General features: G+C 36.4%; 1 protein-coding gene and 1 pseudogene across 1 annotated transcript in view; one reads left to right on the top strand and one right to left on the bottom strand.

Annotated features, from left to right (window-relative positions):
- The window catches only part of SPOCK3 (SPARC (osteonectin), cwcv and kazal like domains proteoglycan 3), a 448691-nt gene extending 434378 nt beyond the window's left edge, over positions 1-14313 (top strand). The window contains exons 10-11 of the mRNA XM_036763292.1: positions 9443-9583; positions 13437-14313. Coding sequence (XP_036619187.1) covers positions 9443-9583; positions 13437-13621 — 326 coding nt within the window. The 3' untranslated portion in view covers positions 13622-14313. The remainder of the gene's footprint in view (positions 1-9442; positions 9584-13436) is intronic.
- Positions 7489-9326, bottom strand: LOC118853230 (annotated as a pseudogene).
- Positions 14314-17059: the final 2746 nt, after the last annotated feature.

The raw sequence follows: 17059 nt of genomic DNA, 5'->3' as shown, positions 1-17059 counted from the left end.
TAAATACATACTGATTGATTAAAGAACAGGTTAAGCATGTCTGAGTTATTTAGGAAGTTTCATTATATATTAGGTTATTCTTCATCTCCCGCCCCAACCCTCAATTTGGACCTGTACTTTCATCTCTATGGGGAATTTCCTTCCTGGTTTGGAAACCCCTTCCTCACATTCAATCTGACTGCAATTTATATTTTTTAATTTATTTTCTATTTATACCTTACAACGCTCAGTTCCACAAGTTTTTGAGTTCCAAATTTTCTCCCCCTTCCTATCCTCCCCCCTGAACGCCACAATGGCATATAATCCAATTTAGATTCTACACGTACAGTCTCATTAAAATTATTTACACAATAGTCAACATGTACAGAACAATTATAACAAATGGAATGAACCATGAGAAAGAAGAAACAAAATGAAAAAAGAAAAAAAAAGAGAGCAAATAGTTTGCCTCAATCTGTATTCAGACTCCATAATTCTTTCTCTAAATGTGGATAGCTTTTTTCCATCATGAGTCTTTTGGAGCTGTCTTAGAACCTTGAATTACTGAGAAGAGCCAAGCCTATCAAAGTTAGCCATCAGAGATACTATGTGTCCATAATTGTGTAAAATGTTCTCCTGATTCTGCTCCCCTCACTCAGGATCAGATCATGTAAGTCATTCCAGATTATTAGGAAGTCTGTCTGTTCCTCATTTCTTATATCACAATAGTATTCCATAACATTCATATGCCACAGCTTGTATAGTTGTTCCCCAGTTGATGGGCATCCCCTTGATTTCCAATTCTTTGCCACCACAAAAACAGCTGCTATAAATATTTTTGTACATATAGGTCCTTTTTCCACTTCTGTGATATATTTGGGATACGGCTCTAGAAGTAATGTTGCTGGGTCAAAGGGTATGCACATTTTCATAGCCCTTTGGTCATAGTTCCAAATTGCTCTCCCGAATGACTGAATCAGTTCACAACTCCACCAACAACATAAGAGTGTTCCTATTTTCCCACATCTTCACCAACATTTATCATTTTCCTGTTTTGTCATGTTAGCCAATCTGACAGGAGATGTGGTACCTAAGAGTTGTTTTGATTTGCATGTCTCTTATCAATAGTGATTTAGAGCATGTTTTCACATAACTATAGATATCTTTAAGTTCTTCCTCTGAAAACTACCTGTTCTTATGCTTCAATCATTTATCAATTGGGAAATGACTTGCATTGTTATAAATTTGACACAGTTTCTTGTATATTTTTGAGATGAGGCCTTTATCAGAAACACTGACTGTAAAAAATCTTTCCCAATTATCTGCTTCCCTCCTAATCTTTGTTGCATTGGCTTTGTTTGTACAAAAACTTTTCAATTTAATATAATCAAAATTATCCATTTTGCATTTTGTAATGCTCTCTATCTCTTGTTTGGTCATAAATTCTTCTCTTCTCCATTAATCTGAGAGGTAAACTATCCCTACCTCTCCCAAATTGCTCATAGTATCAGCCTTTATATTTTACTTATGAACCCATTTTGACTTAATTTTGGTGTACGGTGTAAGATATTCCTCTATGCCCAGTTTCTGCCATACTATTTCCGGTTTTCCCAGAAGTTTTTCATGAAATAGTGAGTTCTTATCCCAGAAGCTGGACTCTTGGGTTTGTCAAAAAGTAGATTATTATGGTCATTGATTACTGTATCTTGTGTCCCTAAACCATTTCACTGATCCACCACTCTTTTTCTTAGCCAGTACCAAGTACTTTTGATGATTGCTGCTTTATAATACAGCTTAATATCTGTTATTGCTAGGCCACCTTCCTTAGCATTGCTTTCCATTAATTCCCTTGATATTCTAGACCTTTTGTTCTTTCAGATGAATTTTGTTATTATTTTGTCTAGCTCTATAAAATTTTTTTTGGTATTTGATTGGCATGGCATTAAATAAGTAAATTAATTTAGGCAAAATTGTCATTTTTATTGTATTAGCTCAGCCTAATCATGAGAACTGAAGTTTGTCCATTGATTTAGATCTGACTTTATTTGCGTGAAAAGTGTTTTGTAATTGTTTTTATATAGGTCCTGGGTTTGTCTTGGCAGGTAGACTCCCAAATATTTATAGTGTCTACAGTAAATGTAATGGCAAGTAAAGTGGGACTTTGTGTTGTCTTTTGTTTTGGAGAGCTTCTCAGCACTAAGGCAATCAAGTGCCTTTGAGTCTTGCCTATGTTTCAATCAAGAGCCTTTGATGACTTGCTTAAGTCAAGGGTAGACCTAGTTCACATGGATTTAAGAGGCATGGCTGTGATGCTCTCTGATCCTGAAGAAGTGTATATATAGTCTGAGGTTAGTGTTTTGCTTGGGGGTCACTCATTGGAATAGTGTTGATGTGGAGACTCTGGGTAGCTGTTAAGAACCCCTGACCCCATTTTTGAATACCCAGATGTTGGTACTTCTCTCTCCAATAAATATGTATGTACAGCTTTGGTCAGATAGCTAGAAGCCTGTCTGTTGATCTGTGTTATTTACTCTGTTTATATTTTCTCTGTTTCTAATTTCTGTTTCTATTCTCTCTGAAGGCCAGGGTGCTGGCTTTTCCCCCTCAACTAAGTGAATGATACATGTATGTTTAATTAAAGTAAGATTGTTAACTGCTTTCCTTAGAAAAGTAGATCAAAAAACCTATGCTAGCAGCCCTCATCACCACCCCGCCCTTTGGTGTTATTTGCCTTACACAGCCGTAGTAGCTGCAATTAACATTGTTGTTACAGTAACTTTAAATGGAATTTCTCTTTCTATCTATTGCTGTTGAGCTTTGTAATTAATATATAGGAATTCCAAGGATTTATGTGAGTTTTTTTTATATCCTGCAACTTTGCTAAAGTTATTTATTATTTCAAGTACTTTTTTACTTGATTCTCTAGGATTCTCTAATTAAATCATCATGTTATCTGCAAAGAGTGACAACTTAGTTTCTTCTTTGCCTGTTCTAATTCATTCAATTTCTTTTTCTTCTCTTATTGCTAAAGCTAACATTTCCAATAGCAAATTGAATAATAGGGGTGATAATGTACATTTTTGTTTCACCCCTGATCTTATTGGAAATGCATCTAGCTTATCCCCTTTACATATGATGCTTGTTGATGGTTTTAGGTAATATGTTTTTGTGCCTCTTCCTGTGAAGTAATTTGCCCTTTTCTGCCTCCTCCTTACCCCTTTTCCCATTACAGTATCTTTACATCCTTTAATTAGGTTCTTTACCATCACATCAGTTAATTTGTACCCACACCCTCTGTCTACGTATATCACTTTTAGATGTGGTACTCAGTATACCATTCTCAAGATTAACAAATATCATCCTGCCATATAGGGATATAAACCCTTGTTGAATAACATGTATTTTTTCCACTGCTTACCTTTTTATGCCTCGCTTGAGTCTTCTATTTGAAGATCAAATTTTCCATTGAGCTCTGGCCTTTTCATCAGGAAGGTTTGGAATTCCCTTGTTTTGTTGAATGACCATCTCCTTGCCTGAAAGATTATACTCAGTTTTGTGGGATAGTTGATCCTTGGTTGTAGTCCAAGCTGCTTTGCCTTTCAGAATAACATATTCCTATCCCACCAATCTTTTAATGTAGAAGCTGCAAGGTCCTGTGTGATCCTGACTGTTGTTTCACAATATTTGAATTGTTTCTTTCTGGCTGCTTGCAGTATTTTCTCCTTTACCTGATAATTCCTTGGAGTTTTCAATTTTCAGTTGGGGTTCTCTTTCAGGGGGTGATTGGTGGATTCTTTAGACAATGTAGCTAGTAGCTGTTGTGGGGTGTAAGACCCAACAAGACCAGCAACAAGAGCTGCTGCTAGCACAGGTTCTTTGTTCTGCTTCACTAAGGAAAGTAACATTAAGGCATTAACATTCTTACTTTAATCCAACATACAAATATCATTCACTTAATTCAGGAGAAAAAGCCAGCACCCTGAAATTCAAAAGAAATACAAACAAATTACAAACATACATTATAAACAGACCAAATACAATTCATAATTACCAAGAAAGCATCATCTGGGTTGACAAGCCAGGAGGCCCTTAGAGCGGCTGCCCAGAGTCTCCTCATCAACACTCCTCCAGGAGTGAGAGCCCCAAAGGAAGACACCAACCTCTTAGTTTACATATTCTGTTCACGGTCAAAGGGCGTCACACATGAGACTCACCCACGTGACCTAAAAGCATCAAGACATGTGTCTTAAACCCACATGGCCTAGGCTTTCCCTTGAGGCAAGGAGGTCACCAAAGATTCCTGATTTAATCAAAGAAACAAAGGCCAGACTCTTCAAAGGCACTTGATTAAATAAGTGATAAAAGAAAAAACAGTAAAAGAAAGTCCTATCTAAATTACCAATACACTCCACCCCTCCAGGGTCTATGGCATAACAAAAACCTAAATTAAATGGTATTTTGGGGATGATTTTGTAGTAACAAACAAACAACAGTAGCAGCTGCTGTGGCTGTGTAAGACCAACAACAAGAAGCACACAGAAGGCCTGCTAACACAGGTTCTTTTGATCTGCCTTACTAAGGAAAGTAACATAAAGGGGTTAACAATCTTCCTTTAATCCAACATACAAATATCATTCACTTAGTTCAGGAGGAAAAGCCAGCAACTTGAACTTCAGAGCAAGTACAAACAAATTACGAACATACACAATATAAACAGACAAAATCACAATTCATAGTTACCAGGAAAGCATCAACATCTGGGTTTACAAGCCAGGGAGGAGACGCAAGAGACCCATCCCAGCGACCATACAGGCCATCTTGGGCTGCAGACTTGTTTCACTCTGTCATTTTCATGGGTTCAGTAGAATTTGTTTAGAGTCATTTTTTACAGATGTTTGGAGGGATGTGAGGGAGAGCTCAAGTGAATTCCTGTTTCCATGCTTCCATCTTGGCTCTGCCCCCCACCCCATTCTAATTTTTAACAAATTGTTTTCTTCATATAACTTCTGCATTTCTCTTTTCCATTTGGCCAATTTTACTTTACAAGTAGTTATTTTCTCCTGTTAGGTTCTGTAATTTTTCTTTTACCTCTATAATTTGACTTTTAAAATCTTCCCTGAGCTCTTCTAGGAATGTTTTGTGGGCTTGAGACCAAATCATATTCCCTTTTGAGGTTTCAGATGTGATCATTGTGTCAATGCTGTCTTCTTCTTTATTTGCATTTTGATCTTCTCTGTCCCCATAATACAATTCAATTGTCTTTTTTACTTTTCTATTTGGCTTCTTCATGGTGGTTGCCTTTTTCCTGGATTTTAAAGTGGATCTCTGCTTCTAGGGTCCAGGGGGCTCTGTCCCAAGCTTCTTGTGTTGAGAACTAGGTTCCTGGTTACTGGCATTGTGTGCTGTGGCCTCTGGTTTTGTCAGCTAGAAGCTATAAAATGCTACAGCTCTCCTGGTACTGAGCTGGAGCTGGCTGGTGTGTACCAAGGATTGGGGCCCAGTGAAGTCTTTCTGAGTTTCCCCAGGGTTACACTGAAGGTCACAGCATTAGGTGTGGGGGAGGGGTCTTCTGGCTTCTGGAAGTCTCCTCTTCTGCTTGGGCTTCACTTTATAGGACAGGTGGCCTCAGCGAGGTGCCTGCACTGGTGTCTGCCAATTTTCTTGGTTGTGCAAAGGCTAGCCCAGGGATCCTGGTGTTTTCACTTGCCAGTTCCACCCACCCCTGGGGCTCAGGAACTCCCACTGGTCTACTGAGGTGGGGCTTGCTGGGAGGCCTCCTTTCCTGCACTGATCTCCTTCCATCACCACGAAATGGGCAGTCTCCCTAGCTTCCCAAGAAAATGCTTGATTTTTCCTAGGGCAGTATTCTCTGGGATATTCAAGGGAGGGATGAGAGCTCTTACAGTTTACTGGGTCATCATGGCTACCAGAAGTTCAAGAAGGTGAGTTTCAGACCTTTAGACTATGGGCTGATAGTCTCTGGAGTAGCTGCTGCTACTGCCGCCTCTGCATGCTCTGAACTTCTGTCTCACCTAACTTGGGTGGACTCCCATCCTGCCTGAGAGGCATGGGGATCACCACTGCAGCTGTGTCAGACTGGGGCTGCTCCCATTCCAGTATGGTCAAGTGTAGTTCTGCCCTGTCAGCACTGTCCCAGTCTGGTGCAATAGATCTCTCCTATTGACTTTCTGGACTCTCCTGCATTGGAAATCTGCCACACTCTGTCTCCTAGTGGATTTTACCTTTCTCAAATTTGTTCAGATTCATTTTTTAAGAGGTATCTGAAAGAATTTGTGAGAGAGCTCCAGTATGTCCCTGCTTTCACCCCATCATCTTGGCTCCACCTTAGTTTACAATTTTTTTTAATTGCAAATTTCTGTTTATTTTTAAAACAATTAAATTTTGTAAATTGTCCAAATGAATTACAAAGCACAATCTCTTCAATGTATATATTCTATAAATTTGTTAAACACTGATGAAAGAAAATATACGAACACATTCCAGATTTTTCTGGGTACCATATTTATATCATAATTATTGCTCCTTTAGATCCGAAATGTTCAGTTTATTTCATTATCCATGCCTGTGTATTGCTGAAGTTTCAGGTGATGTTGAAAGCAAACTAACTTATCTCAAATTGATAATATAAAAAAGTCTAACTGATATAAAATAGTACAATGTTGTTCTTCATTTGTTATAAACCTAAAATTTGAGGGAGATAATGGAAGTCGATGAACAAATAAACTGACTTTTCTTTAAAATAGTCATTATATACAGGGTGTCAGAAAAACTTTAGTGACTTAAAACTGTATCAACACTTTTGGGACACTCTGTATGAAGATCAAGGGATTAATCAGGTCCTAAAGAATAATTACATAAATAATTTCCCCTTATTTCCTCACCGTGTAGTGTAATTGTATAAAATTCACATCACAAACTCCCATGGCATGGGATACATTTACCTTAATAGAAAGACAAAATATTAAAAGATGGTAAAGATGAACAGAAAGCATATTTCTTCTTCATTAAGTTATTGACATTAAACACCTGCTGAAACACTAAAATACATTTTCTTCAACTTTTCACAATGTCCTCAGTTATTTTCTGTCTTCCAGGACATAAAGGTAAATGGTATTTTTTGCCTGTTAAAGGATCCAATTAGAAATAACTGATGCTGTCTCGAATTAAAACTCTCTCAAGCATTTTCAATAAATCATTGTGTTGTGAGGTTTCTTAGTTTTCACATGCAAATTTTAGTTTGTTCTACTATATAATTAATTCATTTTTAAAATCTGAGACATAGACTGGGAATCCTAGCTGGTTTGATAATCAAAACTGATTTAATCAAAGATTCATGCTTCGAAAATAATGACTTAGTTTCATTACCTTTTAAAATTAGAACATATGTGAACATTAATAAATTGAAGAAACAAGTTTCTCCAAATTTAGTACGTTATTACTCTATAATTATACATCAACTGATATACATCCGTCCTTTTTAAGTCAATGTTAATCACCGTTGTCCTTTAGCAATGAATGTGAGCCTGAGTGAGATTTTTCCAAAAATGCTATGTGGCACCTCACAAATTGCTACTATACTCTAAAGTCAGAGTCGTTTTCATAATACAGATCTCCATTAATAAGTTGTTTCTTTGGATCATAGCTTCCAAGAAGATTTTAGCTTTCAAGTCTTTAACTTGATTAACTTTTCTATTCAGATTTCTCAGATTGCTTTCATTCATGTGTAGTGTTTAATCAAAGGTCACAAAATTTTCTTTGGTAATCTGCCTGGCAATATGATTCATGGCAATGCCATGTTTCTTCATACAAGTCTGTCCTCAATAATTAGGAGAGTTTCCTATTTCATATGTTGATGTTGCTGCACCATCTATCCTCCACTTATTTGAAATATTTTGATCAGCTACCAGTTTCCTAAAAACTATTTTTGCTATAGGTGAATGACAAAGATTACCCAGTCCCACAAACAGCACAGTTCCTCATTCCCTCTGTGGTCATTTTTAATTTCCTGCTCTATAATTTATCATCTTAAAGAGTTGTCTAAATCATTGAAAGGGGAAGCGATTTTTTTAGTATCACACAAGTAATGTTTCAAAGGAAGATCTTAAATTCATTCCAAGATTATTCCAAGACTAGATCTAATTTCAGCAGCACAATTCAAGGTCCAAGGTTGAGTTGAACACATGGATGTTTGGTACATAAAAATCAAAGAATTCAGTAAGCCAGTGATTTTGATTCACCATTTCCCCTTTTAAAACTCTAAAATTCAGTTGTTTTAAAGCTGAAGTGATGACATGATGGTTAAACCTTCTAATATAACTTTCTCAATTATCTAAGCTGCTGTTTAATTTTTTAAATTATGAATTATGTAAATTAAGGAAGATAATAAAGAGAATGAGTCACTTAAATTATGCACATTACAGTAGAAAACTCCCTGTGTAGAAATTTTTTCTACTAGCATAGGTTTCAACCTATCACTTGTAGAGAAGTTTGTTGAGAAATCGAGGTTAAGGTTAAGAGTTAAGAGTTAAGAGATTAAGAGTTAAGAGATTTGCCTTGGGTGACAGAAGTTTGTTGAGAAATCGAGGTTAAGAGATTTGCCTTGGGTGATACACCTACTGAGTGTCACAGGTAGGATTTAAACCCAGGTCTTCCTCGTTCCAAGCCCTATACTCTTATCTACTACGCCATGTTCCCTTTAGAGGTAACATAGTGAATAGAATGTTGAACCTGGAGTCAGGAAGATCTCAGTTTTAATCCAGCCTCCCACATTTACCAGCTATATGTTGCTAAGGAAGTCACTTAACCTTTGTTTGCCTCAGTTTCCTCATATCTAAATAAGGATAATAATAGCACCTACATTATCAGAGTTGTTTTGAGGATAAAATGAGTTAATATTTGTAAAGTGCTCTGAAAATCATAAAGCACTATGACACACAAACAGCACAGACACACTTACTATTTAAAATTGTTATTTTTATCCAATGGGCAACATAGCCACAACAGCTATAGCTAAAAAAAATCCTGGAGTCAGGAAGATGCATCTTCCTGAGTACAAAGCTGGTCTCAGACACTTACTAGCTGTGTGACCCTGGGCAAGTCACTGAACCTTTTTTGCATCAGTTTCTCATCTGTAAAATGAACTAGAGAAGGAAATGGCAAACCACTCCACTATCTTTGTTGAGAAAATTACAAATGGAGTGATAAAGAGTTGAACATAACTGAAAAACAACTGAAAAAAATCATCATAGAACCTAAATTAGATCCTACCTTTGACACTGACTATCTATTTGACCTCAAGCAAAAATGCAACTTGGCTGACTCTCCATTTTCCCATCTATAGAATAAGAGATTAGAATCTATTAGACTTCTTCTAGCTCTCAATTCTATGAATATAAAAGAATACTAATAACTTTAATTCATATTCTTCAAATATGTTTCACAGGGCAGTATATCCCATTATGTGATCAGGATGGTTATTATAAACCAACTCAGTGCCATGGAGGTTCAGGACAATGCTGGTGCGTTGACAGATATGGCAATGAGAAGATGGGGTCTAGAACAAATGGCACAGCAGCAGACTGTGGTAAGCAGAAGTGCACTGTATTTATCCATTGTGAATAGGCCAATGAAGACCATTGCAAACAAGACTGCATTGTATTTATCCATTGTGCATAGGCCAATGAAGACCATTGTAAGTAAGACTTAGAAAAGAAAAAAAACATTCTGCATAGGTAGTAAGTAAAATCGAATTCCACCAAATGATGTCATCCTAGCTTTCCAGGGTTTTAACACATGACTCTCATTCATGCTTTGCATGATCCTGCTGTACTTGCCTACTTGGATCCTACCCTTAGAAAACTTGTTGAGCTAAAATGCCAGCTCCTATAGGAGGGCTTTCCTGATCTCCTCAGCAACCAATGGAAGGTTGCCTTCCATTGATTCACTATTTATTTTGTATGTGCTGATCTATGTATGTTGATTACTTCATTAGAAGTTAAGGTCCTTAATAACAAAGATGATTTTTGTGTTTTCATTGTATACCCGATGCTTAGCAAAATACCTAGTACACAATAATCAGATGAAGATGATGATGATGATGAAGATAAAAGACATTATTATTATTATAACAAAACAATAGCAACTAGTATAAAGCCCTTTAAAAATATTGCTTTGGAAATATTTACAAATAAATGCTTAATTCTTGAGTGACTGGAATCAGCTTTGTTAATGTTTGAAGAATCCATTTCTACAAACATTTGCCAGGTGTCCATTTTGTGAAAGCCATTATTGTACGTATACAGGGAGCTACAAATGTAGAAAATGAAGCAATCCTTGGCTTCAAGAAGCTTATACTGTAAAAGGCAATTAAATGAGTTAATATATGTAAAGTGTTTTCCAATCCTTAAAGTGCTTCATAAATAGCTATTTGCTTTTATTATTAATGAGGGCAAAGGAATTTTTCCACCAATACATAGCAGTGAGAAGACCCAGGTGGAGTGCTCTAGGACAAGTTGAGGGAGAGGTCACTTTTAACTTGAAAGGTCAGGTTTCCTAGAGGAGGAAAAGAAGGATTTCAATAGGATGAGACAAAAAAGTACTTTCTAGGCTTGGGGTATAGCTTGGGTGGATATATTGGAGGCAGGAGATTACAGGATGAAATTGAGGTAGTCAAGATAGGGAGGAGTATAGGATTCTTTAAGAGGAATGGTATGACATAAGATTGGAAAAGTAGGTTGGTGACATTGTAGAAGAGATTATAAGTATAGCTAAGGAATTTGTTCTACATTTAATTGATGGAATGGAAAAATCATGGGATCGCAAGTTTAAAACTAGAAGGTGCCTCAGAGTTCACTTAATTTGACATATCCCCCAGCCACTTTACAGATGAGGAAATGGCTCAGATCAGAGAGAGTAATGAATATTTTTTTAAAAGTATGCAGAAGACTCTTACTATGTGATTGTAAAATCTCTAAACTGAGATGTGATTCATAGTCCTCTGATTCAAAATACTGCTATCTTTCCACTTCCTTTCAGCTCTAAATCCTTTGATTTTATGATTAGTGATGAAGATTCTGAATTCAAATCCTCTGACTCCAAAGCTAGTGGTCTTTCGACTACACTGGCTATTCAATAAATATTTGCCACTCCACAAGAACAAACAGAGGTCTAGAGAGGAAGGTAAAATGAATTGCTGAAAGTTACAAAGATAAAAAGCAACAGTTAGGATTTGAATCTTTGTCCAGCTTTTCCCATGCACTATGTTTCCTTTTTTATATATTGAAGATTCTTGAATGGTACATCATACTAGAGAAATTTTTAGGAAAGTTATTTAATATCAATTTCATCTTATAACCTCACAGATGCAAAGTGGTTCTAATACCCACAAGATGATGGTCCAAGTCCCAACTACATCATATTTTCCATGAATCCCTGATAGCTTCCCATCAACAAATATGGAGTAGTACATTATATGGGAAACATCAATGTCTCCTATTCCTCTGAAATCCAAAGGGCTTAGACTATGCGTTAATGGGTTTAGTCAGAAATGTGAAAGAGAAAAAAACACCCTGGAAAAAATTACTGCTGAAATAAACAAACACACACAAGGACAAGTACTTTTATAAAACTATATAAGAAAAGGTTTAAATTTTGAATTATATTGTAATGATATTTTAGATGTGTTTCCCTAAATGAAACATTTTTGGGAAGAAAGATGATAAAATTGCACCTAAACATAACTTATTGTGTTATGAAACTTCTCCTAAGTTTTCAAAGGCTGGGAAGGTAGAGTACTGGTCCTAAGAATTCCTAGTAAGGTGAAAGATCTTAAAGAACTTAAAAAACTAAGTGACATCCTCTATTTCTGTGATTGAAGGATCAACAGCTAGCTCTGGTATCAACTATCTGTGTGACCTGGGAAGAATCACTTCCCAGGGCCCCCAAGCATACTTCTTAGACTATAAATTGCTGAGACAGAGCTGATATATAGTAAGAATTCCTTTCCTGGAAGCTTTCTAAATCAATGGAATCAGCTCTGGTTTTAAAAAAATGACCCTGCTAAGTTCCCATATATGATATTTTCAAAATTCTAAAGTCTGCAGCCAGTTAATGAATTTTTTTGTGTCATGTCAGTACATGAAAGCCTCCTTCCTATCTGAAGGTGTTAGATTGGGATCCTTGTCGATGTAAGGAGTCTTCACAGAGATTTAATCAAAAGTCTTTAATGTGCTCAATTGTAATTAAAATTAGGAATCTTAGTATTGTTATTCATTTTATGACATTCTGTGAAAATGTTAGTTTTAAGGTAGTTTATTTTATGGGATGAGGAGAGATTTTTTTTTTAGAATTATATATGTGTGTGTATACATAAACACACACATATTAATGTTCATGGGAACATTAGGAGATAGGCATCCAAGTTTTCTTATCTTATTTAAACTAATCAACATGCAATTTTTTTCAAAGGAACTTTTTTTTTCCTCTTTTTAGGTGACTGGTAACAATTTATCATCATTACCATCATTATCATTCTAACTATTCAGTAGAAAGAATACTAAATTTATATGTTGAGCAATGGAGCAAAGTTCTGCCTGCATCACTTATTAGCTTTGTGACCTCAGGCAAACTACCTTCACTGTCTGAAATTCAATTCTATCCAATGGAGATAATGCTTCCTACACTACCTGCCTCACAGGGTTGTAACAAAGCTCAGAAGAAATAATGCATTTAAAGGAAATGCTAACTTTGAAAGGGATATATTATTCTTGGAATTCATAAAGGCCTTCCTCCCCCTTTTATTTCATAAGGGAGGAGAGGAAAGAGTGATTTTTTTTTCTTTTCAACATTTACAGATACACTTTGCCTTTTCCACTTGATTTACAATTATTTATATTTTCTACCACTTAAACCAATTTGGCTTTTATTATTTTCACTGAATCTATAGAATTGTTTTTAAGTAGAATGAAGACACACTTTGTACTTACCTAATTCATATGGAGATATTTTCTGTAATACATGGCTTCCATCTTTTAAATTAGCATTGCTATAATTACAGAAGTTGTGCCAGGAATGGATTAGGAAAGTTTAAATGTCTCTATTGTATATGGCTCATACTTTACAAGGTTATTGTGACAACCAAATGAGCCAATTGCTGTTTGTGGAGCCCAGTGAAAACTGCAAAGCATCATTCAATTTTAAATGACAGGTGTTTAATGTCTTGATTTCCATCCTGACATTATCAGTTGACTTAAGTAGAGTTAATATCATCCTACCGAATGATAGAATCATGTGGATTTTTTTATTATTTTAATATAATTCTGTTCATTACTTTCCTGATGCAGGATTTTCTGTGAATTTCTGGTATACGTCCACCCCAGTGATATTGAATACTTTTAAAGATGTTATTTGCTCAGTTGATCATGCTGTTTATTTTTCAGCTATTGACTTAGAGACATCAGGAGATTTTGCAAGCGGAGATTTCCATGAATGGACAGAAGATGAGGATGATGAAGATGACATGATGAATGATGAAGATGAAATTGAAGATGATGATGAGGATAAACGTGATGATGATGAGGATGATGAGGATGATGAGGATGATGACCATGATGGATATATTTGACAATATCCATGGTCAATGAATTTTACTTTTCTAAAGTTCACATGGTGATAGTCCATTGAAAATTGCTCTGTTACTTGAGATCAAAAGGATTCTAAACTACATGTATATTTTGTATAATTATTTCAAATATTGCAGCTGGAGTCATAGACTTTATTTAAATAAGAATTATTTATAGTCTTCTGAATTTTTTATATGCCTCTGAGCAGAAGAAAACACACTGGATGTCCATCAAGAAGCAAGATATGATGTGCTACTAAAAAAAGTATGCAAATCTTCATAAGGGCAATCAAACTTTTTTTAAAAAAACTTCTCATAAAAGGATATTTGTCATGGTTTTGAATTGCATGCTGCCTCTTCTGAGGTTTTCTGTTATGAGTAACTTTCACTTAGCAATGACTAGGCCCAGGGATTTTCTCTCTAATTATGTAGGACCTGGTGATCAGCAATTATTCCAAAAATTGCTATGGAAAGTAGTGTCTTATGAACTAAAAGTAAGCCAGGGATGTGTAGGCAAGGTGGATTCTGCAAAGAAAAGCAACACAGAAACTTGTAAAGTCTTCCTTTGTGTTTACACTCATGGTTTGTAGTTGTGAAATGCTTCTGACTCTGACAGGATGTTAGACCAAAGCAGTACCATGGACTCCCATTGTGTTCCAGCAAAATTAAAGTTTTGTGTTCTTTTTTTTTTCTTCTGTGTTTTTTTTTCTTTTATTTCATTTTCTTTTTTCATTTATTTAATACTTTTGGTTTTCAATATTGATTTCCACAAGCTTTTGAGTTACAAATTTTCTCACTATTTCTACCCTCCCTACACCTCAAGATGGCATATATTCCAATTACCCCTTTCCTCAGTCTGCCTTCCCTTATATCACCCCACTCCCCTGCTTATCCCCTTTCCCCTCACTTTCTTGTGGGGCAAGATAGATTTCTATATCCCATTGCCTGTATATTTCATTTCCTAGTTGCATCTAAAAACATTTTTTATATATTTGTTTTTAGAACTTTGAGTTTCAAATTCTCTCCTTTCTTCACTCCCAACCCACCCTCCTTGAGAAGGCAAGCAATTCAACATAGGCCATACATGTATTGCTATGCAAAACACTTCGATAATAGTCATGTTGTGAAAGACTAACTATATTTCTCTCCATCCTATCCTGACCCCCTTTATTCAATTTTCTCCCTTGATCCTTTCCCTTTTCAAAAGTGTTTGCTTTTGACTAGCTCCTCCAATCTGCCCTCCCTTCTATCATCCCCCCCTTTTCACCTTTCCCCTTATTTTCCTGTAGGGTAAGATACACAATCGATTGTGTATGTTATTCCCTGATTAAGCCAAATCCAATGAGAGCAAGATTCACTCATTCCCTTTAGCCTTCCCCCCTTCCCTTCCATTATAACTGCTTTTTCTTGCCACTTTTATGTAAGATGATTTACCCCATTCTATCTCTCCCTTTCTCCTTTTCACAATATATTCCTCTCTCACCCCTTAATTTTATTTTTTTAAATATCATCCCTTCATATTCAATTCACCCTGTGCCCTCTGTCTACATATATGTATATTCCATTTAACTACCCTAATACTGAGAAAGATCTCATGAGTTACAAATATCTTTCCATGTAGGCGTGTAAACAAAATGGTTCAACTTTAGTTAAGTCCCTTATGATATCTCTTTCGTGTTTACCTTTTCATGTTTCTGTTTATTCTTGTATTTGAAAGTCAATTTTTCTATTCAACTCTGGTCTTTTCATTGAGAATGCTTGAAAGTCCTCTATTTCATTGAAAATCCATTATTTTGCCCTGAGGTATTATACTCAGTTTTGCTGGGTAGGTGATTTTTGGTTTTAATCTTAGCTTCTTTGACCTCCAGTATATCATATTCCAAGCCCATTAATCCCTTAGTGTAGAAGCTGCTAGATCTTGTGTTATTCTAATTGTGTTTCCACAATACTCAAATTGTTTCTTTCTGGCTGCTTGCAATATTTTCTCCTTGACCTGGGAACTCTGGAATTTGGCTACAATATTCCTCGTTTTCTTTTGGGGATCTTTTCCAAGAGGCAGTCAGTGGATTCTTTGAGTTTCTATTTTACCCTCTGGTTCTAGAATATCAGGGCAGTTTTCCTTGATAATTTCTTGAAAGATTGTGTCTAGGCTCTTTTTGTGATCATGGCTTTCAGGTAGTCCGATAATTTTTAAATTATGTCTCTGGATCTACTTTCCATGTCAATGTTTTTTTCCAATGAGATATTCTACATTCTCTTCCATTCTTTTCATTCTTTTGTTTCTTTTTTATAATTTCTTGATTTCTCATTAAGTCACTAGCTTCCACTTGCTCCAATCTTATTTTTAAGGCAGCATTTTCTTCAGTGGTTTTTCAGACTTCCTTTTCCATTTGGCTAATTCTGCCTTTTAAAGAGTTCCTCTCATGGGCTTTTTGGACTCTTTTGCCATTTGGGTTAGCCTATTTTTAAGGCATCATTTTCTTCAGTATTTTTTGGGTCTCCTTTAGCAAGTCATTGACTTGTTTTTCTTGATTTTCTTGCATCACTCTCATTTCTCTTCCCAGTTTTTCTTCTACTTCACTTACTTAATTTCTAATTTTTTTGAGTCCTTCCATGGCCTGAGACCAATTCATATTTTTCTTTGAGGCTTTTGATGTAGGATCTTTGATTTCGTTTACTTCTTCTGTCTATATGTTTTGATCTTCTTTCTCACCAAAGAAAGATTTTATAGTCTGAGTCCTTTTACACTGCTTGTTCATTTCTCCAGTCAATTACTTGACTTTTGAGCTTTTTGTCAGGGTTGGACTACTTTCAGAGTAGAGAGTTCTTTGTCTCAAGCTTCACGGGTTTTGTACTGCTATTTTCAGAGCTTCTTGTAAACCACCACAACCTCTGCCACACCAAGCTCCTCCTTCCCCAAGGATCTCCAACCAGGACTGCCATCCAGATATAAGTAGGGCAAAGCAAGAGAACCTTGCCTCAGAGCCAGCAAAGCAATCACTGCACTCCTGTTCTGATCAGCTCCTTGAATCCCAACCCCACAACTCCTGTGTGGGCCTGGAGCTGGAAGCAGCCACCGCTGCAGTCACTTCCACTGCTCCAGAGCTGTAGATGGACCACACATTTCTCTCACCCAGACACAACAGTTTTCCCACTGTCCTGCTCTGTTGTCTTTGGTGTTTGTGGGTTGAGAAGTTTGGACCCTGCCACAGCTCAGTGATTCAGGGCCTACTGTGTCCTGGTCTGTCCTGGTGCAGCTATCACTGGGCAGTGCTCCACTCCCAGAAAGGTGCCATGGATCCTTCCCAGTGACCACTCAGGCCATCTTGGGCTGGAGATTTGCTTCACTTTGTTATTTAGTGGGTTCTGTAGCTTTAGAATTTGTTTAAAGTCATTTTTACAGGTGTTTGGAGGGATTTGGGGAAGACCTTAATCTAGTCC

This window comes from Trichosurus vulpecula, chromosome 6 (assembly GCF_011100635.1).
Source record: "Trichosurus vulpecula isolate mTriVul1 chromosome 6, mTriVul1.pri, whole genome shotgun sequence".
NCBI classification, from domain to species: Eukaryota; Metazoa; Chordata; class Mammalia; order Diprotodontia; family Phalangeridae; genus Trichosurus; species Trichosurus vulpecula.
This window is presented reverse-complemented; position numbering and strand designations above follow the sequence as displayed.